The sequence below is a fragment of the Camellia sinensis genome, chromosome 12 (assembly GCF_055761805.1).
Source record: "Camellia sinensis isolate YWXY chromosome 12, ASM5576180v1, whole genome shotgun sequence".
Taxonomy (NCBI): domain Eukaryota; kingdom Viridiplantae; phylum Streptophyta; class Magnoliopsida; order Ericales; family Theaceae; genus Camellia; species Camellia sinensis.
The window spans coordinates 142,921,054-142,947,989 of record NC_138972.1 but is presented as its reverse complement, the minus strand read 5'-3'; the positions used below and the strand labels follow the sequence as shown (position 1 = coordinate 142,947,989).

At 37.6% G+C, this 26,936-nt stretch overlaps 2 protein-coding genes across 3 annotated transcripts; one reads left to right on the top strand and one right to left on the bottom strand.

Moving 5' to 3' along the window:
* Window positions 1–3,863: 3,863 nt before the first annotated feature.
* LOC114293234 (uncharacterized) lies at window positions 3,864–9,511 on the bottom strand. Its single transcript, XM_082897335.1, has 7 exons — window positions 9,467–9,511; window positions 9,083–9,160; window positions 8,899–9,001; window positions 7,970–8,691; window positions 7,015–7,563; window positions 6,773–6,850; window positions 3,864–4,037 (listed from the first exon to the last, which is right to left on the bottom strand). Exons 1-7 carry the CDS (start codon window positions 9,509–9,511, stop codon window positions 3,864–3,866), a joined length of 1,749 nt encoding a protein of 582 aa, XP_082753461.1.
* A 1,212-nt stretch (window positions 9,512–10,723) lies between these two features.
* LOC114293223 (GATA transcription factor 28) lies at window positions 10,724–26,701 on the top strand. 2 transcript variants are annotated; one of them, XM_028237260.2, is made up of 8 exons: window positions 10,724–11,411; window positions 21,529–21,612; window positions 21,691–21,824; window positions 23,396–23,509; window positions 24,549–24,654; window positions 25,700–25,771; window positions 25,872–25,966; window positions 26,144–26,701. In XM_028237260.2, exons 1-8 carry the CDS (start codon window positions 11,079–11,081, stop codon window positions 26,154–26,156), a joined length of 951 nt encoding a protein of 316 aa, XP_028093061.2. In that variant the 5' UTR covers window positions 10,724–11,078; the 3' UTR covers window positions 26,157–26,701. The 2 variants fall into 2 exon arrangements, with proteins under 2 accessions (XP_028093061.2, XP_028093060.2); XM_028237259.2 differs by having other exon boundaries at window positions 10,734–11,411; window positions 26,181–26,701.
* The last annotated feature ends 235 nt before the right edge of the window (window positions 26,702–26,936 follow it).

Here is a 26,936-nt window from a genome sequence, read left to right as displayed (position 1 = left end):
AAAACATGATATGGGCTTATACCAACATGAGTGAGCCTCAGCCACACTCACATAGGATGCCGAAGGATGAAAATGAAGTGCCTTGAAATGCGTGCACACGGGCACGCAAACCGAGGCGATGATATATGCAATGCAAATGACATGAAAACATGATATGGGGTTATACCAACATGAGTGAGCCTCATCCACACTCACATAGGATGCCGAAGGATGAAAATGAAGTGCCTCGAAATGCGTGCACACGGGCACGCAAACCGAGGCGATGATATATGCAATGCAAATGACATAGAAATGGAAAGCAATCATTCTAATGGAATTTAAGCACTAAAATATGGGGGAAAACAGTCCCGAAATGAGGCGAAATGACACCAAATACATGGAATAGTCCCGAAATGCGAATTTAGGCACCCGAAATGGCCTATAGCTATGCCAAACATGCACGATATGGACATGTAATGCAAAGACAGAAGCTAGGAAATCCCAGAAAAGGCACTTTCACAGTTATAAACATGGCCAAACAGCAAGCATAGGTAGGGCAAAAATGGCATGCAAGAATAGGGGCCAAGAGAGGGGTAATGAAGCAAGTGATATAAGAAAAATCCAAACTGAAAAATTTCATTCTACAACATTGAAGAGGGACCAAAAATATGAATGTTTACAGTATATGGCAAGCCTCAAATCAATATACAAATATGCTAAAAAAACGGCACAAGATTGAGGCTCAAAAGGTGCTATAGCATGAAGTATACAAAATAATCACCAATCAGAAAAAAAATGTTAATGAAACATGAAGTATAGGCCAAAATAAGGCCACTTTCAGTTCTGTGAAAAAGCCAAAAACAGAAGCAAGGGGGGCTGCCAATTTGTGCAAAAATGGGGGCCAAATAAGGGATATAACTACAAGTGGCACATGGAGGCATCAAATGGTGAGGGGTCCTTCAACAATGTTGAAGAAGGGCCCAAAATAAGCACATTCACAGATTACATCATGCTCAAAAACAGATTACTCATGGGCCAAAAATAGCATGCAAGATTATGACATATAAGAGGATCAATGAAGAAAGTGCATCATGGAGGGCTCAAGCAGGGTTGAGTCCTTAATAAAAAGTGAAAATGAGCTCAAAAGAAGACTACTTTCAGTTGGGGCCGGAGCTTGAAGCAATAAGAATATAGGGCTTACAAATGGATCAAGAAAAAGGGTCAAAAGAGGAGAAATGTCACTCACCCTTGAAGACCAAAGCTTTTGTTGCTTCTTGGACCAAATTTGTTGCCTTTTAGCTGCTAGAATTCCTCCTCTTGCTGCCGAAATGGAGTGGTGGTGGTAGAGCTTGGTGGTGATGAAGAAAACAAGGTGTAGGACTTAGGGATTTTTAGGAAAATGAGAGAGATGGAGGGAGCTTTGTGTCTTGAGGCTTGAAGAACAAATTTTCTAACCCCAAAATATGATATGGCTTGCTGGTTATAAGGACCAAAAAGGGGGTGTAAAGGTGGGGGAAAAGGAGGCCAACTTTCCCCCACAAAATATCCCCCGGATATTGATATTTTCTGGGGGATAAAGCTATACAGCTGTAAAGTGAACAGTGTGAGGATCTCGGCCGGCCAGTTATTTTGGTTGCAGGTGGCCGGCCGGCCACACCCCCTAGCCGGCCGGCTAGGGGTCAAAAGGGTCAAGCTGATTTAGTGGCCGGCCACCACATGATGGTGTCCTCCCATGTGTGTACATCACAAATATGTGGTTCAAAGTTCAAAAAAGTGGCCCCAAGGTGTTCAACATTAGCCCGGAAGGAGGGGTTCAAAAGGGTCAAATGGAATTACTGGCCGGCCACCAACTTTTAGGATCCTCCCAAGTGTGTACATCACAAATATGTGGTTCAAAGTTCAAGAAAAAGGGCCCAGGTTGTTCAACATTGGCTCGGAAGGAGGGGTTCAAAAGGGTCAAGCAATATTAGTGGCCGGCCATGAGCTTTTAGGGTCCTCCCATGTATGTACAACACAAATATATGGTTTGGGGTTGAAGAAAGTGGCCCCAAGGTGTTCAACATTGGCTCGGAGTGCGAAAAACGGGTGTCGGAGGGCGAAAGTGGAATATAACTGGTTGCCAAGATAATTGCTGGCCTCCCACCCTCCAGTGACCTTCCCGGTGATGAAACAGAGGTACCTGCCAAAAATGAACAAGAACCGATGCAAAACGAATGTTCGGGGACCAAAACACGCAGTTCGGGGTCCCGAAAATGGGCTGCTAAGCACCAAAAGTGGCGTTCGGCCACGAAGTGGGTTTCTCTGACCCCAGTGTCCCTTGAAAGGGAGAAAATAAGATGTATGCCAAAAATCAGAGCAAATGGAGATGGTTAGGCGGTCCCGAACCGAGGCGCACGACCAACAGTCCCGAAAAACCGGAAACCAGGCTCCGAAATGGGCAAAATGGCCTACGACCATAAAACGTAGCCTACAGCCACTGAGAGATGGTCTACAGGACCTCTCCCTCCCCTCAGGAAAAGAAACAGAGAAAACCGAGTCTGGTTCGCAAACCGAGACAAGGAACAGAAGAGGGTTCGGAAATCCGGAGGCAGGGCTCACGGCCGCGACTCTGAGACTTCTGAATGAGCGCGATATGCAACATCACCAAGCGCTCAATTGGTGACATCTGAGTCTTAAGGTTGGTCAAAAATGGGGTGTCTACAGAAATAAACATGAATTTTTTGTTCATCACTGACTAACCGAACAAATCCTCTTCGTTTAGCACTGTAGAACCGAATAAAACTGACTTATTTAGCACTATAATGCCGAACACGTAGTCTTAGTTTATCACTGTAATTCCGAACATTTGATGGTTTAGATGGTTTGATGGTTTGAATTGGTTTGATGGTTGGTTTGAATTGGTTTGATGGTTTGATAGTTTGTTTCTTTCAAATATTGGTAAGTTTATTCCTTTATGGTCATCACTGAATAAACAAAGATGGAAATAAACATGAATTTTCTGTTCATCACTGACTAACCGAACAAATCCTCCTCGTACAGCATTGTGAAACCGAATAAAACTGACTTATTCAGCACTGTGATGCCGAACAGGTAGTCTTAGTTTATCACTGTAATGCCGAACATTTGATGGTTTAGATGGTTTGATGGTTTGAATTGGTTTGATGGTTGGTTTGAATTGGTTTGATAGTTTGTTTCTTTCAAATATTGGTAAGTTTATTGCTTTATGGTCATCACTGAACAAACAAAGATGGAAATAAACATGAATTTTCTGTTCATCACTGACTAACCGAGCAAATCCTCCTCGTTCAGCATTGTGGAACCGAATAAAACTAACTTATTCAGCACTGTGATGCCGAACAGGTAGTCTTAGTTTATCATTGTAATGCCGAACATTTGATGGTTTGATGGTTTGAATTGGTTTGATGTTTGATAGTTTGTTTGTTTCAAATATTAGTAAGTTTATTGCTTTATGGTCATCACTGAATAAACAAATCTGGACTAATGAATAGACATGAATTTTCTGTTCATCACTAACTGACCGAATCAAACTGACTTGTTCATCACTGTAGTGTCGAACAGATGGTCTTCGTTTATCACTGTAATGCCGAACATATATGGTTCATCACTGTGTAACTTGAATCTATTCCAATTCACTTTTTTCATCAACTTTAATTTAGTACAACACAGAAAATAACATTCATTTCAATTCAATGTTTACCATTCCAATTCATTAGAATAAAGAAAATAACATGAATTAAATCCATTCAAAATACATAACTTAAATCCATTCCAATTCACTCTTTTCCATTCTAAGTTAGTTTAACAAAGAAAATTACATAACTGAAATCCATTCTAATTCTATTTCCTAGCTCACTCATATGACATTAGTCCTCATCCAGGTCTACTGTTTCGATTGTGGCTACGTCTAGATTGATGAGTGATTTCAAATGTTGCACTCTGGAACTGTATGCAACATTCCAGCCTACTGCACAAGGGTCATGGTACCTCCGCCAGTTAGTTGCTATTGGTAGAATAGGATGACCAGGCTCCAAAATGAGCTACAAAAAAATAAAAATAAATTAGAATGTACAAAAATGTTGTCGTTATAATATACAAGAATTTAAAAAAAAAATTAGAATGTACAAAAATATTAGAAACCAATACTTGAACAAAATGGTTGTTGTTGACAAAGCCAATACATATCTCCTTGCGAGAGGCAGCAGACGTCGTGTCACGCCCCCAAACCGCCCCTAGTAGTTTGGAGCCGTGATGGCCAGTAATCCGTAATTACCGAAGGCCAACTTACAAGAATTGTACACAATCAGAGTATTTAAATAGGGGGCTTACAAGTGCGGAAGCAATAATTCAAGATACAAGCAGTCCATAAGAGCAGTGCATAAGTCAAATGAAACGACATACATCTTTATAACGTCTTACAACTTAAATACAATAAGGAAATGAGATACAAAACACATCTTGACCAAAAGGCTTCTCAAGCCGACATATACAAGTTCAAATGAAAAAAATAAGCCGAGAAGCATGATCTTCAAGATGGTACAAAAAATGCTAATCCAAAACATGTCGGCAAAGCACCCAAATCACATCGGCAATCACGTCTAGGCCTCAATGCCTTCTTGTTCATCACCTACATATATATAGAGAGGGTGAGCTTGGATACTCAGTGAATGATATTAGAAATAAAGGTTTTGCATGATTGATATCCAAGATTTCTTTCAAAACAATACGTAGCATACTTTACAATCAAGAGGGAAAATCAAGTTCATTGCCGGCCTTTCAAGTTCTTTGGATGTTATTACATCTACTTAATACAAGAGGGTGATGACATTCCCAAGACAAGAGTGCAGTTGCATTATAGTCCCCTGCAACTAAGGACTTTCAAGACAAGCTGTGCTGCGAAAGTTTAGAGTCCTCTAGCACTAAGGACTGTCAAGACAAGCTGTGCTGCGAAAGTTTAGAGTCCTCTAGCACTAAGGACTGTCAAGACAAGCTATGCTGCGAAAGTTTAGAGTCCTCTAGCACTAAGGACTGTCAAGACAAGAGTGCAGTTGCATTATAGTCCCCTGCAGCTAAGGACTTTCAAGAAGTGTCATCAAAACAAGATAGTGCTTGATATGCAATTAGGGATAGTCATTCATGCTAGATCAAATACTTTTCAAGACAAGGCAAAACAAGATTTATCAAAACAAGTGTAACATAACTTTATTAGAAATACCACTCACATAGTTTCTTCACACGTCGGGGTCGAGACAAGCCCAAGTCCTACAAATACAGGGCAAAGCCTTTGAATGCACCTTCAACAAGTTTCGTATGTACACAAATGGTTTCGGAAAACATGCTGGGCACCAACCAGGTCTAGGCCGAGGTTCCACACCTCTTCGCCGAGGTGTGTTCCCGAGGGCCACATGCAAGGAAAAGAGGTCGGGAAACTCTGGGTTTCCCTCTGCTGATGAACATGAAGAACATGAGTGTGAAAACATGAAAACTTGAATGTTCAATCGTAATCTGTCATCACAAATCTGGGGTTTTCGTGCTATGAGTTTGAAAACATGGACCTGGGTACCCGGACTTGGAATTCTTGCGGAAATAAACACTAAAACATGATTCTTTATGCAAGCTTCCGGATCAAAACAAGACTTTCTTGAAGAACACATGAATGCCATTTTCTCTTTCTAAAATCGAACTTCAAAACGATGCATGGCTTACAAATCGTTTTCAATCATGCAATGCAATAACATAAACACAGAGAACATCATGAGTAGATCAAGAATCTAACCTTAGAACGCGGATCTAACGGTTGGATCTCTAGAAATCAAGCTTGAAGATCTACTTCCTCACTCTAAAACTCTTTCTTCCTCCTAGAGCTTCTCTCTCTACAAGACAAGGTTATGACACCAAATGATAGTTTTCTATACCCGGTTCTGGGGTTAACCCTCTGCTGAGACACGTGGCGGCGACTGGTTGGGTTTTTCCTGAAAAGGTGGCTGACAGACCAGACAAAGCATGGTGGAAAGGGTGTTCAACAAGCAAAGTGGTATGGGCTCTCTGACGGGGCAATGACATCGGCTAACAAAGGACTTCGGCAACTAAGGTGACAATGACCTCGGCTAGGAAGGACAACACTTGACTAAGCTGTGCCACATCTTGGCCTAGATGCACCACACCTCGGCCTAGGTCATACCACTCCAGGACGAGATCACTTGGGTGCAAGGTAACATCTCGGCTATTGTGGTCAAGGCAAGGACGGAGGTCAACAAGGGGTTCCAAGATACTATTACTAGACTAAGGATGACCTCGGCTTGGAATAACATCGGCTAGTATAACTCCGGCAAGGCGTGACCTAAGTTTCACATCAAGGAAGGAACAAGGCAAGCATACTACACTTGGACAAATTACAAGGCTTCAAAACAAGGCATGGATCACATTAACTCAAGCGAGACAAACCACAACATACACATGCAAGCTAAACAAGTCATAATCACACAGATGCTCATGAACATGATGAGAACATAAAATGTGGGTTCCTACACGTCGGTATTGACCTAAAAGGGAGGAATGTCAAACATTGTTGCATAGGCAAGTGGACTAAAACGACTTGGTAGAAAGACGATATAAGATGACCCATGTCAGGCATCGTCATCCACCGGTCCAACCTAGGGTTTGGTTCAAAATATGCCAAGATGTTGGTCAGGTCATCGATTCTCTCTTGTGATCCAAATAATTTCCTGTAGTGGTCACTATGCGCATGCAACTCTTTAAGTAAATCTTTTCTCACTTGTAACCATCCTTCTTCTCCAAAACCCATCAAACCAGCAATAGCTCGAAACCCATAATTGCCATCTACTATAACATCCTTAACGTATTTAATATATCATCTCAATTCAGAAGGGAATGCCTCTAAAAAACAATTTGGATTCAATGATCGAAGCCGGTGAACCTATCACAGGCCAATGCCAATGTTAGACAATAAAGTAGACAACATGACACAATTACATACCTCACTAGTAAACCATGTACCTTTTCTTTCTTCTTTGTTTTCACATTTTTTGTTGTTACACTTGCCTTGGCAATGACTCCGGGTGGATAACTATCTTGTGCTGAAGCAACTATTTCAAACACAGATGGCTCACGACGAGTGGAGGTCTCAATCTTCAATTTTGGCCGACCCCGTGGATTAGACTTCACTTCCGGCTCAATCAAAAATGTACAATCAGATTTGGCTAACTCCGTCAATTTTTGTAACAAAAACCTTTTCATATCTGGATCCACTTCCTCAAATCGTTTGGCAAACAATTCTAACTCAGGTGTACAAGTCCACTCTTCACTTACAGTGTGTGGGGTACTCAACATATCAAGCTTAGTCCAATATGAACAAACCGAAGATAAGGGAATTGGCTGATTTTCCCTCATGTAATTTGCTATCTCATGTGCACATGGCAAACCATGAGTACGTCGAACAACATATCCACATGTCGTAATATCAATACCAACAGAAGATGCTCGTTTAGACTCAGCCAATATGATCTCTAATGCAGTAATTGAGACATTACCACGAAGCTCCTTAAACTGCGTAGGTTTGAAATCATGTTGCACAATTAACTTACTTTTCTCAAATGATGACTTTATTTCACTATGTTGCAACTCAAGTAAATTGTGTATCCTTGTCCAATTCTACTCAAAATTTCCTTGACTTGATCCAAGATATTTTTTAAGTTTTGCATGTGAACTCTCAACCCTATATATGAAAATAAACTGTTATAAAAATAATGTTATAAAAAACCAAACAACTAGTAAATTTAAATGTTCGTATTTACTTATTTGTTATAGAATTTCCAATGTGCATAAATGTGTCAGTCCAAGCAGCCACAAATTTCGACTTGTATGTATCCAACCAAGATGAGGTAACCTAATGAAGTGCATCTTGATAAGTACTGAACTCACTATATAACAAAGACAGTCGTTGCATGTATACTTCTTCAGACGATGACATAACCAACATATTCCAACTCATTATAAACATTTCCCATTTATCCTTGGTCTCAAACATCTTTTTGCAATTGGAAAGCACATTTTTTCCAATATTCCATCTACACAACAAATTTGTAGTTGCAGGAAACACCGTACATATGGCATTCATATGGGCCAATTCTCTATCTGTGACAATAACAGAAGAAAGAGTATTTTCATCCATGACACTACACAAAAGACCAAGTGCCCATGTATAGTTATCCTCCTTCTCATACTGAAGGTATGCAAATGCAACTGAAAAAGTCATGTCTGTCGATGTCACACCTACAATCTCCAGAAGGGGCAACAGATATTGATTGGTCTTATAGGTACAATCCATCAACAATACTTTTGGAAATGCACGTAACAAATTCAAACTAGTAGGATGTGCAAAGAACAAATCAGTCACTGTCTCAGTATCTGCACAGCTCCTATGCCACTCAATGTACTTGTTCATCGCTAACTGACCTAATAGTTGTTGCATTTGAGATCTCCTAACTTTCTCAGCAACTTTATACCTATGACGTGCATTGTAAATTGTCTTCATTGTGGAAGCATTTGCATCACCACGCTGTTTCAATGTAACCAATATCTCATTCGGTCGTACCATACTCTTCGACATGTCCACCAACAAAAAGGTTTCCTCATGTGACAACCTTCCAGCATAAGAATGACCCTCAAGATATTCTACAGCAGAATGATTATGCACACCACAAATAACTATTAAGATCCAGTCATCATTTGTGGCTAATTTTTTACCCTTTAATAAAAAAGGATATTCACATTTTTTTGTACCAGTCAGTCTTGTTTTTTTTGTCTTAGGCCTGCTGTTTTTTCGAGTGTCCCTATAAGATCCACTCCTCTCACAAGCTAAGCTAAGTCTTGGCTTCCTACCTCGAATACCACCCCCATCTGATTTCTGCACGACAATAACGAATCCATTTTTTCTTCCAACTTGATGTGCCCATCGAATTAACTTATCTCGACTCTTGAAAATCTGAAATAAATAAATAAATTAAACTAACCGATTATTGCACATAAGAAAGGTACATTACTTGTAAAACAATCAAAGACTCACCTCATGAGTATCAAATTCATTACTATAATCCATTACAAGTTCTGAATCAACCTTACTGTCTCTAGTCGAAGCATCACCCTAAAAACACGTTTGAATGTAATTTCAAAATTGAGAAAATGATGTTCATTTTAACAGTCCCGAAACTAATGATTTTGTTCAGTTCAACAGTGACGAAAATAAAAATGATATTCGGTTGAACAGTACTGACTATCTGCATCAATGTTCGGAACTTATGTATTAAACTAAAGGATTATGTTCAGTACTGTATTACCGAACATAATTCTAACAGTCATAAAACCAATACTGAACAATTTGAACGAAATAAGAGCGAACGAAAACGACCGAAAATGACCGAGAATGTTAATACAAGATAGATAAACTTACCAATGGAATGTCAGTCTCACTAGAATTGTTGTCCTCCTCCTCCATTGCTGTACACAGTGACATAAGTGAAGCAAAACTTTCAAGTCCAATAGTGTTGATGATGGTAATGAAGATAACACATTCAGGATTTAAGATGATTATGAAAAATAATAGATTTAGGGTTTATGTTAGTTGGTTATGAAAAGTAATAGGTTTAGGGTTTACAAACATGGAATACGTATAGTTGGAGTTGGAGTTGGAGGTGGGGGTGGAGGTGGGTGTCCAATATTATAGAGTGTTAATTCTTATTGATAGGTGGGTGTTCAATTTAATAATGTCTTTTAATGTAATTTTACTTTAGGATATAATTGTAATAAAAAAATTATAAAATAGGGAGTCCAAAGAATTTTGACAAGTGCTAATAGCAGCACTCATTTGCACACACCCATTAGCCTCTATGCACATCATTCTCAATAAATAATTTGTTTGGAAGAAGCATTTCGAAAATAAATAATTTATTCAGAAGTAGAATTTTGAAAATAAATAACTTGTTCGAACATAAAATTTTGAAAATTATCATCTCTTTTGACATTTAATTTCTAAATATGTTTATTTGTATTATGCCTCCGTTTGGGAAGTGGGTTGGCTTTTTGGTTTTTTGGCTTTTTGGCTATTTTAGCCTGGGCTATTTTAGCCTGGTTTGGGAAGGGCTTTTTGGCTTTTTAGCTTTTTTGGTTTTTTTTGTGAGAGAGGATTGTAATGATTATGGGTTGGATTTGATGTTTTGTTTTTTGTGACTAAAATAGCCTATTTTGTTTTTTGTGACTATTTTAGCCAAAAAAGCCTGGCTTTTTGCTTGCCAAACGGAGGCATAGTGTAATATTCATAATAATAATTTTATTTGAAAATAAAATTGTAGTAATAAAAAAAATTATTATTAAGGTCTCGTTTGGAAATAGGTTAATTTAGTAACTTTTTGATTATTTGGTTAAAATATGAGCTAAAAAAAAAAATATTTAGAATGATTTTTAATTTTTTACAAAAAAAATATATAAAAAGTAGAGAGAAATTTTTTTTTTAATTTTTTAATATAAATTATTAATTTTTTTTTTGGACTAATTTAGGGGTGGTTTGGGATGTCCTAAATAAGTGTACTTTTTTACTTTTTATAAAAAGATGTGTAGAAAAGTAGAGAAGAAATGTTGATTGATGTAACCCAAAAAAGATGAAAAGATGGACTAAAATAGGTTATGGCGAAGACTATAATAACTTCTTAAGTTTTTTAGTTAAAATAGAGGGTTCGAAACGAGTAGGCACAGAATGAATTGGGTGTGTGCAAATAAGAGCTCCCGTCTGGATCATATCGACCCTTTTCCACTCTCTCCTCAACAATCAAATCAAATTCACTCTCAAATTCTCTCTCGCTCTCTCTACAAATAAATACTTTCACGTTATATATTTTTACCAATTTTGTTTCCCTAGGTTAATTGACGAGTTGCCAAACTCGTTAGGGTTCTTCAGAATCAAATTTGAGTTTTTCTTTGAATTTTGTGTCTTTTTAAAAAAATTTAGGGTTAGTTTGTTGTATTGTGTACTTAGATTCGTCTCAATCTGATTTGTAAATGCTTCAGAAATGCCTGAGACCAACCACGAAGCTTCCATGTACGTTGCCGAGGCCATGAACATGCAACAACAACAACAACAAAACCAGATCGAAGACGAAGAAGACGACGAGGTTGCGGGTGGAGAGTCCATAGACAACCCTCAGATCCGATTCGAAGCCCACGCCGCCCTCCACGACGGTGGCGGTGGTCCGGTGATGAACGGCGTCGACGGTGTTCATCCGCATGCTTTGTATGTTCCTGGTTCTGAAATCCCTCCGGCCGTCGGAGGAGGTGGCGCTGATCAGCTAACTCTATCGTTTCAAGGCGAGGTTTATGTCTTCGACGCTGTTTCGCCTGAGAAGGTAACCTTGTGTTTGGACTCATTAGATCAATTTCTTGAACTAGCTACTTATCTATGCACTGACATTTATGTATCTGTTAGAATGCTGGCGAATTACTTATCTTTGATGCTGTTTGGCCATTATTTATGTGTGTTTGGTTTAAGTTTTTTGAATTAAGTTTTTTGAAAATTAAGCTTTTTGATTTTTGTATTTTTTTTGTTTTTGGTGAATATTTTTTAAATTTTAAATATTTTTTTTAATTTTTTAGATGGACCTTATTTAAATGTATCTAAAAAGTAAAAAATTTGTGAAAAAATATTTTAAAAATTTAATAAATGCATAAAAATACAAAAAATGTACTGAATTATCGTATTTTTTTGTATTTTGGGCATTTAGTGAATTTTAAAATGTTTTCTTCACAAATTTTTTACTTTTTAGATACATCTAAGTTATGTATGCCTAAAAATTAAAAAAATTGCTTAAAATATTTTAAAAAATCAGTAAAAACAAAAAAACATAAAAAATAAGAAAGTAGAATTTTCTGAAAAGTGCTTTTTGAAAAGTGAAACCAAGCATAGTGATTATTATTTTGGGACAATTACAAAATAATCACGTTTTTTTGGCTTTTAATTAGATAAATCCTGAATTTTCAATTGTGTTAATTTAAAATCTAATCTTTTTATTTATTTTCAATCTAAACCATTTGCCTTTTTAGTAAGTAGTAAGTAAAACGGATGGAAAAAAAATTTAGTCAATAAACTTTAAAATACCTTACGTTAAAATACCTTAATGACTAAAATATTCAATTTTTCAGTCACTTTTACTTAACGGAAATAGGTAAATGATTTAGATTGAAAATAAATCAAAAGTTTAGGGATTAAAAATTGATAGAATTAAAAATTCAAAGTTTATTTTGTTAAAAGCTCAAACTTTAGGTTTTTTTTTTGTGTGTGTAATTTCTCCTATTATTTTTTGTTTGCATTTGATATTGTTCTGCTAGATACTGATAGAATTCCAACATGTGTTATGTTTAAATTTGTCATTTTGCATTGTGTCTTGGTTGTAAGATTTCTAAAAGTTTTTATGTGTATTCGACTTAAGTATATTTACAAAGAGTGTATCAGTTATATAGTCCTAGTCTATGACAGAAAAAGGAAATGCAAAGAAAAGGAAACCGCCTAATTTGTAATATACACAAGCAAGGAAATTGCCTAATTCCTAATATACCATATATACAATATATATTCTCACACTCTCGCTCTAACTCAAAGTGTTTTATCAGAAAATACTGAGAGTTTGCTAAGAAGAAACTGAAACCGAGCGGTAGTGTGAGTCTTGCTGAAGAAATCCGCAAGTTGTAAAGCCGATGAGACAAAAGAAAGCGAGATAGAGGCAGATTGCAGATGTTGTCGGACAAAGTGACCAGTGTTTTTAAAGGCTCAAGGTGCGCTAAGGCCCTGAAGGTCTCTCGGGGCTTAGGCGCAACGCACAAGGCGAGATGCGGGCTTTATTGAAGTAAGACGCACAGTTTTAGTAAAAAATAAAAAAATTAACATAGACTAATAATTCATAATACTAAGATAATTTTTTTTAAATAAAAAGTAATTAAGATTCAAGACAAAATATAAAATAATTCTCAAAGCCATGAAAATGCATATTGGCCCTGTTTGGTAGGACTTATTTTTAGCTTATTTAAGTTTTTAGCTTAATTTAAACTATTTTGATGTCCTTGGTTCAGCTTAACAATACAACTTATAGCTTTTTGTAAGTCAAAAATCAACTTATTCTTTGAGTGGGGGTGGAAAAACTTAATTTATAAGTCAAAAATCAGCTTATGTTCACAGTTATAAGTTATAAACTGTTAAGGTATAAGCTATAATAACTTTCACATAGTTCTACCAAGCGGGGCCATTACATAACATTCCAATTTTCAAAGATAAAATAATCCACATTCAATAAAACAAAAACAAAAACAAAAACATAAACATTCCAAAATATAAATATTTAACAAATACTAGTATATATCTTAACACTTCAAATCATCAATATCAAAAGAAAAAGGTTAGAACTTAGGTCGGTCATTCAATCATCATCCTCAACATTAATGGCAAGCAAACTGTCATCTTCTTCTCCATCAGTTGATTTATATCCCTCAACATCTTCCTCCTCTGTGTCATCTGAGCCCGCTTCATCTTCATCCATTAATTGAAGTGGAGTTAATCTTGATGATTTAGATATCCTCGGTTGTGCCTTTGAGCGTGAACTTGTTGCTCTACTTGCATGGCTACTTTTTTCTACTCCAGAAGCTTTAGCAACAGTGGCCCACGTCAAGCCATCATCATCATCATCATCATCAAACACAAGCTCATTATCTTCATCTGATTTTCCATCCATCCTCCCAAGCAACCACTCATTGCTTTCATCAATATTTTGCAAAGATATGGGATCAAGAGTGTTGCGCATGTCATATCTAAATCTCAATGTTCTATTATATTTGACAAACACTAAATCATTGAGACGTTGTTCCAATCTATTTCTTTTTTTGTTATGAAGCTACAAGTATTAAAAAGATATTAAATTCTATATAATGAGAATAAAAAATATTTGAATTGAACAAAAAATTAATTAGAATGTTAAATACTCACATGTTCGAACACACTCCAATTTTGTTCACAACCCGATGAATTACATGTTAGGCTAAGGACTTTTATGGCAAAAGTTTGCAAGTTTGGAGTTTTAGAATCATATGATGCCCACTAATCAGCTGCGATAATCACTAGTTAGAAATAATTGCTACTAAGTATTGAGTTTTACTAAAAGTATTACTAAAAATAAACTCTATGAGTTTATAATATATTACCTGGTGCCTATGCATTTCTTTGTCTAATCGCAACAGACTTGCCAAAAAGACTCTCAGCCTTTATATAAATACTTATCTCATTAGTGATCAAATCTTGAACAGTGACATCTGGGACTAACCTTTGCATGCATTCATAAAACTCATTCATCACTTCATGATCTTTTTGCACCTTTAACGCTTTTGGGTAAAAGAATTCTGGGTTAAGAAAGTGCGCAGCTGCATGTAAAGGCCGATACAATTGGACATCCTATCTTTTGTCGATGATTTCGAAGATTTCATTATAATTCTCTTCCTTATGATCAAATGAACTTGCAATGCATTCTTTTGCCCTATCTATTGCCTCATAAATGTATCCCATGGGAGGTTTCTTCTCGGTATCAACCAATCTAAGCACTTTGACGAGAGGACCCGAGACCTTAAGGGCAAATATAACAGTATTCCAAAATGAAGGCATCAGTAAAGTTTGCGCCTTTCTTTTACCTTGTGGCTCCTTTGCCCATTTGCTTGAGGTCTAGGCTTTGGAGGTGACCATCTTTTTCAAATTGTCTTTTTGTTGATGCATCCTAGACAAAGTCAGAAAGGCGCTTGCAAATCTAGTTTTTGCCGGCTTGATCAAATTCTTCAAATTTGTATAGCGCCTCATCATGTTTAGTAACATAGGTCAGTTGTAAATGTAGCCATGTACTGCAATACCCCGTTCAAATGTCTTTTTCAGTCTAGGTATCTTGAAAATGTCTTCTAACATCAAGTCCAAGCAATAAGCAGCACATGGTGTCCAATACAAGTGTTCATACTTGGCTTCCAAAAATCTCTCTATAATGTAACAATAACGAAGAATTATTATTTTCAAGTTTTTAAATTTTAAATACAAAACAAACTATGAGTAAACAATTTTGATGTAAGGAAATATTCTTACCCGCCAACACATTAGCTGTAGCACTATCAGTGATAACTTGCACCACATTCTCTTTTCCAACTTTCTCCACAAACTTGTCTAGTAATTCAAATAGTTTTTGCCCATCTTTTGAATAGCTAGTGGTTCCTCTTAAACAATTAATTAAAAAGTTAATCAATGTCCTTTCTCTCTTATCAGTCCAGCCATCAGCCATTATGGAACACCCATATTTTGCACAATCCTCTTTATGATTCTTCATCAAATCTTCAGTATGTTTCACTTCTTTTTTGAGTTGGGTAACCCGCACTTCATGGTAAGTTAGTGGCTTCATACGAGGATCATATTGCCCAATGGCTTCCATCATTGGTCCAAAACTCTCATAATTTACTGCATTAAAAGGGATACCAGCATCATACATCCACCTTGCAAATTTTTGTACTACCCGAGCTCTCATTTCTTTTTTGTAAGGGTCATTTGCATCAATTTTGGTTTGCTTTCCTTTTGCTTAGTCTCTTCGATTTTTCACCACTGATTCAGAATTGGGTGTGAAGTAAACATCCATAGGCCCTTTTCTCTTTGGCATTTTTTATTTGGATTTGGATGAACCTTGGCTGCTACTTGTCAACTTACGGCGTTGATTGACATTGATCTCAACATCTTCATCTTCCATGTCCATGTCATCGAAATCAGGCAACATGTTCTTTTCTTCTTTTTGTGTTTTCGTTTTTGACATGAACTCTCTAATCTCTTCTCTTACATGAGCTAGACACTTTAGGCAAGCAGTGACATTCCTATAACCTCCCGCGAGGTGTTGTTTCACCCGATAAACACCACCAGTTGATACTTTACCACAAAAATTACACTCAAACTTGTTTAAATTATTCTCCTCTACCAAATGGGCATATTGTCACGCCGGATCTTTTCTATTACTTTCCGATGTCATTTTCTACAATCTACACAACAAATTTAGTAAATGGAAAATCATTCCAGTGTAATGTAATGTGTGATGAATTAATTATTTTGTAATTTTTTTCCCTAACTAATAAAGGGAAAAAAAAAGACCAATAGCACATTATATTAATTAATTATTTGTAATTTTTTTTTAAGTATATCTTTTTTAGTTAATTAATCAGAATTAGAATCTATTTTTTTCCCCTAAAGGGGAAAAAAAGACCAGCAGCACATTGTATTAATTAATTATTTGTGAATAATTAATTATTTGTAATTTTTTTTCAATGTATTTTTTTTAGTTCATTAATCAGAATCAGAGACTCAAAGCGGTAGCACCTTATTTTGTCCTAATTAATCAGACCAATAGCACCTTATTTTGTATTTGTATTTATTTATTTATTTTTTCCCTAACAGAGACTCAAAGGCATAATTGAAAAAAAAAAAACAGAGTCGAAGTCGAAGTCGAAGTCGAAGCCATAAGAAGAAGAAAAAGAAGAAGAAGAGGAGAGAGAGAGAGAGTGAGATCAAAAGACCAGAAGAGGTTGAAGCAAAAAAAAAAATGGCCCAGTCGAAGAGGTCGAATAGACCAAAAGACCAGAAGAGGTCAACCAGATGACTAGAAGAGGAGGAGAAGAAGAAAAAGAAGAAGAAGAAGAAGAAGAAGATGGCGAAGCATACCCTACGAAGTCGAAGTCGAAGTCGAAGTCGAATCGAGCAGCCCAGTCGAAGTCGAAGTCCAAGGCGAGGCGAGAGAGGAAAAACGACATAGATTAGGGTTCATTTTAGTCGTATTTGGTCATGTTGTACATGAGTTGTAATCCTCTGTGGTTAAGAGCCATTCGAACACACCTTCGTAGCCGTTAGATCAGATCTAGCTGCTAATAAATTAGGCGCGCCTAGTTGTGCACCTTGCGCCTCTGTCGCCTGGCTCAAGTCGCGGCTAAGGCGCGAGCCTACCTCAAGTCGCCTCGCCTGGGACCTGTACAGGTGCGAACAGTGCGCCGCGCCTCGCCTCACCTCGCCTCGCCTGGCGCCTAGACGTGCTTTTCACAACATTGAAAGTGACAATCAATTTCAATGTGTTTTATCCATTCATGGAAGACAATATTGTGGGCAATCTGAATAGCACTGCGGTTGTCACAATAGAGGGAGATCGGAGAAGACTGAGGTACACCTAAATTAGAGAGGACACCGAAGCCAAACAAGCTCAGCAGTAGCATGAGACATAACACAGTACTCAGCTTCTGCAGTAAAGCGAGCAACAACAGTTTGTTTCTTGCTTTTCCAAGAGATCAAGGAATCGCCAAGAAATATACAGAAACCAGAGGTGGACTTGCGATCAGTAACATCACCAACCCAATCAGAATCAACATAGGCCACCAAGTCTAAAGAGGAAGTAGATGACAACAGCAAGTCTTGAAAGATGATACCCCGGAGATAGTGAAGAATGCGAACTAAAGCAGCCCAATGGGTAGAGTGAGGAGCATAAACGAACTGACTAATCACATGAACAGCATAAACAAAATCGTGACAGTCAAATAAACTAAGCAACAGCTGATTAAAAAAAAAAAAAAACTAAGCAACCCACCAGCTCGTGATAGATCGTGGGATCATCCAGAGGGACACCATCAGTAGAGTTAAACTTCACATTAAGCTCAATAGGTGTATCAAAAACCTTAGTATCAATAAGACCGGCATGGTGAATAACTTCATTAGCATACTTGGCTTGAGACAGAAAATAGCCCTTTGGAGAAGAGGCAACCTCAATACCAAGAAAATACCGCAATGGACGCAAACCCTTCATCTCGAAGGTGCGGAAGAGATGTTGCTTGATCTCAGAGATAACAGAAGAGTCAGAGTCAGTGACGATCATATCATTCACATAGAGTAGAAAGGCAACAAAACCAGTCGAGGTATATCTCAGAAACAAAGCAGAGTCGGAAGCAGAAGGATGAAACCTAAGCTCGGTAACGGCAATCTGAAAGCGATCATACGAAGCACGAGGAGACTGCTTCAAACCATACAGAGCACGCCAGAGACGACAAACTTGCCCAGAGGAGTGGAGAAGACCAGGGGGAGGACGCATGTAGGCTTCCTTAGTGAGATAACCATTAAGCATTCTTAACGTCCATCTAATAGAGAGGCCAATGTCGAACAGTAGCAACATAAATTAAGGTACGGACAGTAGTCATCTTGACAACAGGGGCAAATGTCTCATCATAATCAATACTATATACTCCTATGAGAAATCCTTGGCAACCAAAGCGAGCTTTGTAACGCTTGAGAGAGCCATCAGGATGAGTCTTGACTTTATAGACCCATTTGCAACCAACCAGATTCTTGCCAGCAAGTAAAGGAACCAACTCCCAAGTGTTAGTCTTCTGCAAGGCAAACAACTCATCCTTTATAGCTTGAACCTAATTAGGATCCTAACAGGCCTCTGTGTAAGATTGTGGTTCTGAAAAAGAATGAATAACAGACCAAAAAATACAATAGGAAGCAGAGAAACATGTATTAGACCAACCCAACCTGTTTGGAGGACAACGGTCACGAGTAGGATATCGATGTGCAGCAGGATCAGAGTCATCAGAAGTAGAAGGAGCAATAATAGAAGTAGAGATAACTGGTGGTAGGGGAGCCCGACGACGAGAATAGACCAACAACGGAGGGGAAGAAGAAGCTGAAGAATGAGAAGGAGCTATGGGTGACGCAGACGGAGAAGTAGGAAGTAGGAAGTGGAGATGTACTCATCAGACAAGACCTCAGAAGGAAATGGGTCAATGTGAATTAAATCTTCTTTGGAAACGGGAGCAGTGAGAAGGGGAAGCTGAAAGTAAGACAGATGTTCGAGAAAGGCAACATGACGAGAGACAGGGTCATAACAACGGTAGCCTTTCTGAGTAGGACTATAACCTAAAAAGACACAGAGGAGAGACCCGATACTAAGTTTGGTCCTATCTTTGCGGGGAAGAAGGACAAAACAGGCAAACCCAAACACACGAAGAAGGGAGTAGTTAGGAATTTGGGAAAACAAAGCCTCATAAGGAGACCGACCATAAAGAATGGGAGTAGGCATGTAGTTGAGAAAAAAAAAACAGCAGTAAGAACTGTCTCCCCCCAGAATGGAGCCAGAACTGAGGCAGATAGAAGAAGAGACCTAGCTGTCTCAAGAAGATGACGGTGTTTACGCTTGGCTCGACTATTTTGGGCAGGTGTATCTGTACAGGAAGTTTGGTGAATGGTACCTAAATTTGCCAACTACTCACATAACTCATTTTTTAAATATTCCCCACCCAAGTCAGACCATAATACTTTAATTGTAGATCCAAACTGAGTAGTAATCATAAACTGGAAGGTACGGTAGATCTGATAAAAATCGGACTTATGAGTCATAAGATAAACCTAAGTGTAACAAGTGCAGTCATCAACAAATAACACATAGTATGTAGAGCCCCCTTTGGTGAGAACAAGAGAAGGGCCCCAAACATCACTATGAACTAAAGAAAACGGTGTATCAGACATAGAAATAGTTTTACGGAAAGGTAAGGCTGTCATTTTGGCAAGTTTACACCCCCGAAATTCAGTAAGTTCACTAGGAGAAACTTTACCTAATATACTTGATTGAGCTAAAGACCGTAAACGGTCAATAGACAAATGTCCTAATCTCGAATGCCACAAGTAGAAAGGATTGGACAGAGAATCTAACTAAAAAGAGGAAAAAACAGTTGGAGAAGTTGTTATATGTAGATGCAAGCTCTCTACCACATAGAGGTTTTCAACTCTGCGGCCAATTCCAATCTGCTGCTTGGACATTCGATCATGCACAGAACAGATAGAAGAAGAAAAGATAACATCAAAACCGGAGGCTTCAAGCTAACTAATAGATAATGAACTGATAGATAACTAAAGAACATAAAGAACAGATGGAATAGAGACAGTAGGTATAGCAGACGATAAGATAGACCCAACATATATAATAGACATACTAGACCCATTAGCAGCATTAACAGTAATAGGTAAGGGAGGGGGAATACAATTTTAAAGTAAGGAGAGATGAGGAGTCATATGATAAGAAGCACCCGAGTCAAAAAGCTAAACAGACGAATAGATATCTGAAGAAGACCCAAGCAAACCTGAATGAACAGAGGAAACAACCGAAGCAAACGAGGAGGGTTGGGAGGTGGACAGTATATACTGAAGTTGACTAATCTGAGCCCTCAAGGAAGCCAAGTCAAGATTAGGAGTCGAAACAGATGTAGTGGTACTGATGGAGGGACGAAAAGTACTCAAAGGAGGAGCTCAGGATTGGGTTTGAGACTGTTGAGAAGACGTGGCAGGCAGACGTCCTTTCTTGGGACAGTGGTACTTCCAATGGCCCCTCTGATGGCAGAAAGCACACTCATCAGAAGGCAGGGACATCATAATAATCAGAAAATTGGAGGGTTTATGTGTAATAAATCAAGAACTGATGAGTCAAAACGTAATAATCCCAAACAATCACCAAATCACCGCAATATAATACACACACTTGTACTAATGTGGTCAAAGTATAATAAGGACAAAACCTGGTGGACTAAGATCAGAGAACTAATACGAAGAGATAGAGCTTTGTGATCAGAGACCAGAGACGAAGAGAGAGAGAACTTCGTCCATACCAACAACGAAACTGAGAACTTTGAACACCAGAGATTGAGACTGATCACGAACCAGAAAATCAGAGAGTCAGAGACTTGTGATCACGATCAAGCCTAGAGAGAGGGAGTCGCGATCAAAATCCAAACCAGAAAAAGAGATGTCAGCTTCAGGCGAGTTCGACGAACCAAAAATCCCACATACGCAGTTCAATTATGAACCACGTAAGTCGATGATGCTGAATAGATGAACCAGAACTTCGAACCACACGGAACAAGGGAGAGAACTCAATCAAGAAGAATAATTCTTGAATCAAGCAGCTAGGGTTACGAACTCGGCTCTAATATCATGTAAGATTTCTAAAAGCTTTTTTGTGTATTCAATTTAAGTATGTTTACAAAAAGTGCATCAGCTATATAGCCCTAATCTATGATAGAAAAAGGAAATACAAAGAAAAGGAAATTGCCTAATTCGTAGTATACATAAGGAAATTGCCTAATTCCTAATATACCATATATACAATATATCTTCTCACATTGGTTTGAATAGGTTGAGTCCAAATGTGTCATTTGTTGGTTTTGTGTTTATGAAGTAGGAGGTTTGTTGTGTAGTTTTTGGTAAACTAAGAAATTTGTTGTGCTTTTCTTATGTTTATAGCATTATTTCTGTTTTGGGTTGATCTCGTGAATCATTCACTGCTTATTGTTTGTTTTGTTATGTGGATTGAAATAGTTATTTTTATAGTAGGAGTATGTGAGTGAGTGAGTGATACAAGGTCTCTTTTTGATTGATTTTTACAGGTGCAGGCAGTGTTGTTACTATTGGGGGGATATGAAGTGCCCACTGGCATTCCAACTGTTGGGGTGGCCCCCCAAAATCAGAGGGTACTCATATAATCATGCTGTTGCTCTTGTGAAGGTGTTGGTTTGAGCTTGTTTTCACTATTCTATCTGCAATTTTAGGGTTTAGCTGATTTTCCTGGAAGATCGAGTCAACCACAAAGGGCTGCTTCTTTGAATCGGTTCAGGGAGAAGAGAAAAGAACGATGTTTTGACAAGAAAATTCGTTATAATGTTCGTAAAGAAGTTGCACTAAGGTATTGTGTAGGATACTTTACAATTGTTCTCATGCTTATAGGCTTCATGGTTCTCTTCTTCTTGTTCATGGTCCTTTTTGTTGATTGAGACTTTTTTTGAGCGGATATAGTAATCTTATGAAAGGCGGTCAATGTTGTTGGATGATTCTTTATGCTTCTATTCACATTTAAACCCTTTTCTTGATTATGTAAAATTTCAAAATTGTCTCTTCTTTTTTTAATTGATTTTTTAGGGTAGAAAATGATGATTCCGGACAATCTAGGCTTACTAGGTTCTGGGCAAGGATAGACTTGGGGGGTTTGCAAGTAGGGGCGATCAACGCCCTTACGATTTCAAAACCTCCCCCTACTACACTAATATTAGCTTTTATTATCTTCAAACTATATAGGCTATCCCCCTTTAGGTTTTTTAAAAAGTTTAAATGGTTGCCTCCTCTATATTGATGTGTACACAAGCTTGTTAATTAATACATAATCAAATATGTTCTTCATTTTGTTTTTTATATGAGGGCCTTGAAAACATTGTCGCATTGAGCCCAATAATATAATATAAAGGAGAACATGTACATAGTTGGACCATGAGACATTTGGTGGTCCAACTCAATTATAAATTTAAAAAATAAAAATAAAAAAAACCACAATTTCGTCTCATGTAAAATAAAAAATAAGCTCTATCTCACTATGTCTTAGCTTGATAATAGTGAGATACAAAAGAGAATGGGCCACACCACATTGAATCCATATGTTAAATGGACTCAAATAAGGACATAGGGACATGCCAAAATATTCATGTTTCTTAGTGCACTTTTTTTTTCTATGGTAAAATGGTTTTCACATAGTGTCATCATAGAACATTTCATGCATAGTATGAGAGTATTATGCATAGTTTTATGGTTAACTCAAATTATTAATTATGTTTGCTTGGTGAAGGTGTAACTACACTTGTCAGACAAATTTCTCATATCCTTGCCCATGTGTCGATTGTTTGACGTGGGTATTTTCATACATTTAGAAAGTCCATGCAACATTGTTGAATCCAATAAAAACTTCGACCAAAAATTCTTTAGATTTAAGAGAAGAATGTATGTTTGATACTTGTATGAAATGTCACTACTCTCCCCACATATTGCAATGTAGTGTGAAATTTTCTGTATCTGAAACTTGTGAAAACATTGTTTTAAAGATTTTGTTGGACTTAAAGTTAAGAAATGCATTTTCATTGAACATTCATCTAGACTAGGGCTATGAAACCCGAGTCTTTGACCTCTCATGAAACATTGCTAAGTGAAAATTGTGAAATGTTAAATCCTAAAATAGTTGGCCTTAATATGTAATGAGGCCAAGGAACACGAAATCTGAGAAATGATAAAAGAAGATGATGATATCAGTAACTTGTTAAAATTGTTCTGGTTTGCCCTTCCAAAGCTTGCAAAGTAGGTTTGCTCTATGCCATACAGACTTGGACAGAAGTTCTTGCATTCCATCTTTTCCTTGTTTTTATCTCAGCTTTTTCATTTCAGAGAATGATTGCCATTCTGGCCATCTTCTGATTTTCTTTGTCAATCTGTCAGGATGCAGCGCAGAAAGGGTCAGTTTACCTCATCCAAGACAATTTCAGATGAAGTGGGTGCTTCTTCAGATTGGAATGCATCACAAGGTTCTGGACAAGAGGAGCAGGAAACTTTGTGAGTCTCACATTGATTTAATTTTATATTATTTTTCTCCTTTTGGAGGCATCTCATAGGTATCTTCCCTTTTTTTTCATCCTTGGGGATACAACTTCTTAAGGCATGATCACTAGTATTGAGCACCTGCCATGTGGGTGCCATGTGGTAAGTCTTTTTCCATGTCTATATAGCCCAGTTTTTGTGAGTCATTTGCCATGTCTGCCAATATGATCTCATCAAGTTATGCATAACTAGGCCCATGTTGTACCTTTGGATTCGATGTTTGGGTTTTGGACCTAGTTCAGTTGTATCTGCTGAAAGAGAGAGGAGCGAGCTGGATAGGGGGACACTATAATGGACACATGTCCATGTATTAGCTACCATTGTTTGTTCTTAGAATATGTGGTGGCATTGTCTAGCAATAACCTCATCACTCAAGAAAAAAAAGGGTTCTTTTCTCTTCTCTCTGTAGTCTCTGCACATGATAGTGTTAGAACTTCATACTTTCTCCTTCTCTCTCCTTGCTCCATTTCCATTGCCGACCACTCTTTCTGTGACCCGTCTTGCATGACATTCGTGATCCTGGTATTAACAGATACTTGACCAATACCTAAGCAATTACTGTCTTAGGATTACCTAAGGGTGTGCAGTAATTATTAGTAAGGTAAAGTTTCCTGGGATTCTTCTTTGGGGACAAAGTTTAAATATTTATATGCACATGTAACGGAGATTTCTGGCGAAGATTTTGGTGAATAAAATTCAGAATTGAGTATCTATGTCATTTTATAGCAGGGCTTGGTTTTAGCTCCATAGCTCGTGGAACTCTTACCACTTTTAGCAGAAAATTACAGAAATCTGTTTCAAAATCAGATTTTGCAACTTCCTATCTTGGTCTGAAAGTTTATTTGGGTCCACATGAATTGTAGCCGTTGGAGTCAAACTGCCAGGCTACATCGATCTACTTTAAGTTTTTTTTAACAATAATGATCCATGTTGAAAACAATAGTATTTTCCAGTTGTTTCACCTGTTAAAATCCTTGTTTAATTCTCTGTACAGATGTACACATTGTGGTATTAGCTCAAAGTCTACTCCGATGATGCGTCGTGGGCCAGCTGGTCCGAGGACATTGTGCAATGCATGTGGACTCAAATGGGCCAACAAGGTTAGTACACTAATGAAGCAATTCCTTATTCAGTTTTAATCCTTTTGCACATTTAAAGCTCCTTATACTTGTGGCATGTGGGGCATGACTTTTTTGTAATTGTCTTTACACTGTGTTATCATAACTACGGCCTCTTTGAAGATATTAATTTGTGGTGATACTCTTCCTTCATCTTTTAGGGCCAATTTATTAGGAGCATTGTATATTGGAATTCGGACACAATTTGCTCTTTCTATTTGGTATTGGGTCCACGATGCTAGGTTTAGGTTGCAGTCAGATATTGTTGTGTGGTTCATGCATGAAGGTTCGGTTAGAGTGAGTTGTGCATCTTGTATTCCTCTTATATTGTTGCCCACTTGTCCTTGCCCTATAGTTTCCATGCTTAAGAATGTGATGTGGTTAGTGGCACTCAACTTTTTGGAGTACTTGGATCACCAAAAACTCAATGGGGAATGCTTGTTTACAAGTTATCAGGCTAAACTTTGAATGGCATCACTTCGATTTTGAGAAGTTTACATATTGTTATGAAAGCTCTCAAGGTGATGAACAACATTGACAGTCTTTTTTAGAAGAGCTTACCTTCTTTCAACTCTAAATCTTTTTGGGTTATTTTGAATAAATTTGTTATTGTTGAGTGTTTTTCCGTTGCTTGTATTTCTTCATTTTGTTGGAATTTGAAGTCTGCTATTATAAACAGGGTTATGTGGTCAACTTTCATTTTTATGATAGTTGAATTGGTGAATGGATGTGTCTTCCAAAAATTCTCTGTTTTTATTGGTTTCCTTGACCCTTTGTTTAGTGATATTATCAAAGGCATGAAGTTGCTTCTCAATATGTAACTGGTGCTCCAATGGTTTCTTCTTTTCTATTTCCATACTCTCATGCACTATTACTTGATTTCCTCCTCATATCAAGCTGTGAGGTATCTGATACGGCCTTACTATTGCAAACCATTTCCCAAAACCTACTAAATGGAAGATTTTGAAATTTGTCAGAAGCTGGTGCTTCTTTCAACCATCTCATTCATGAATCTTGAGTTTTGCAGGGAGTTTTAAGAGACCTCTCGAAGGTTTCAGCTGCAGGAATCCAGGACCCTACTATAAAGGCTGCTGAACAAGTACGCACCTTGTAAAAACTTTTTAATCCTCATATTAGAATTTATGTAGGATGTTTTTGATTTCTTCCGATTTTTCTTTTCTCATGGGTATTTGTTACAGAGTGAGGGTGAAGCTAATGACTCAGATGTTGTAACCTCTGCGGCTGACATCATTAATTCTTCTAATGGCGAGAACTCAGCTGTGCCTGCCGAACGGTAAGTTACTTACCTTGTAGTCAATGCCATGCCGGCAGCTGTTAAATGAATGCAAAATAAATGGGAATTTTCTGTATTAACTAAAGAATTTTTATACTGTTACGTATAATTTAGTTCTTTGATTGACACGAGATTATATCATAACATCATTTGTTTTTTTTAAAAAATCATTTATAGGTATGGAGCCTGATTGGGAAATTATACGTTATTTCAGCACTTGCCGAACTAATCTGCCTCAGTAAAGATGAAGTTATCTTGCCATATACTTGCATTTTGCATATGAATATCTCGTCTGTTTGTAGACCGAATCTTGGTGTATCTAGGGAAGTAAGAGAAAGTGGAAGGTATTAACTGGAATTTTCTTAGTCCTGCTTCACCTCCGGTCAAATCATCGACTTGATATTTGATCTAAAAGAATATCGGGAACTGGATGTCGATATAATCAAAGCCCTTGTGCATTATGGAGACCCAGGCTGGTCTCATGAAGAGGAATAATGTGGAAACCTCCTCTGCGAAGAGATGTAATGTTAGGACCATTAAGGTGACTATTTTTTTCCCTCTTTCCCTCTTTTTGTTTTATAAAAGAGTCTTATGTTTCATGGGGCAGCAGGTGGCTGGAGGGAATGTGTTTCGGGGATGGTGGGTGTGCATTATGCTTGGAAACATTATTATTGTAAGAAAAAACGTGCTTGTTGACAATTTTTATGTAAACAAAAAGTAAATGATTTCTAAGCCTCTAAAGGAGTTGATTATTTCTTGAGAGAGGTATTATGCAACAGGTGGGGCAATAGATCTTGACAAGTGCTAGGATATACTCCACTTTCTAAAATAACAATTGATGACGTCTCTTTAATAATTTCGTCTGTTCTCTATACCCTTAATAATTTCAAAACTGTTCTCATCTCTAGCCTTACCACCTTTCTACATCCACCCCGCTTTTTCATTACATCCACTACCAGAGAGTGGAAGG

What these genes read in the sequence shown, in the direction of transcription:
- LOC114293234 (XM_082897335.1), bottom strand. Translation starts at nt 9,511, where the DNA reads ATGGAGGAGGAGGACAACAATTCTAGTGAGACTGACATTCCATTG. An exon ending in GTGAGACTGACATTCCATTG is followed by an intron (nt 9,161 to 9,466) that starts GTAAGTTTATCT and finishes ACGTGTTTTTAG; the next exon opens with GGTGATGCTTCGACTAGAGA. An exon ending in GAGAAGAAGGATGGTTACAA is followed by an intron (nt 4,038 to 6,772) that starts GTGAGAAAAGAT and finishes ATTTTTTTGTAG; the next exon opens with CTCATTTTGGAGCCTGGTCA.
- LOC114293223 (XM_028237259.2), top strand. Translation starts at nt 11,079, where the DNA reads ATGCCTGAGACCAACCACGAAGCTTCCATGTACGTTGCCGAGGCCATG. An exon ending in CAAGAGGAGCAGGAAACTTT is followed by an intron (nt 23,510 to 24,548) that starts GTGAGTCTCACA and finishes TTCTCTGTACAG; the next exon opens with ATGTACACATTGTGGTATTA. An exon ending in CTATAAAGGCTGCTGAACAA is followed by an intron (nt 25,772 to 25,871) that starts GTACGCACCTTG and finishes TATTTGTTACAG; the next exon opens with AGTGAGGGTGAAGCTAATGA.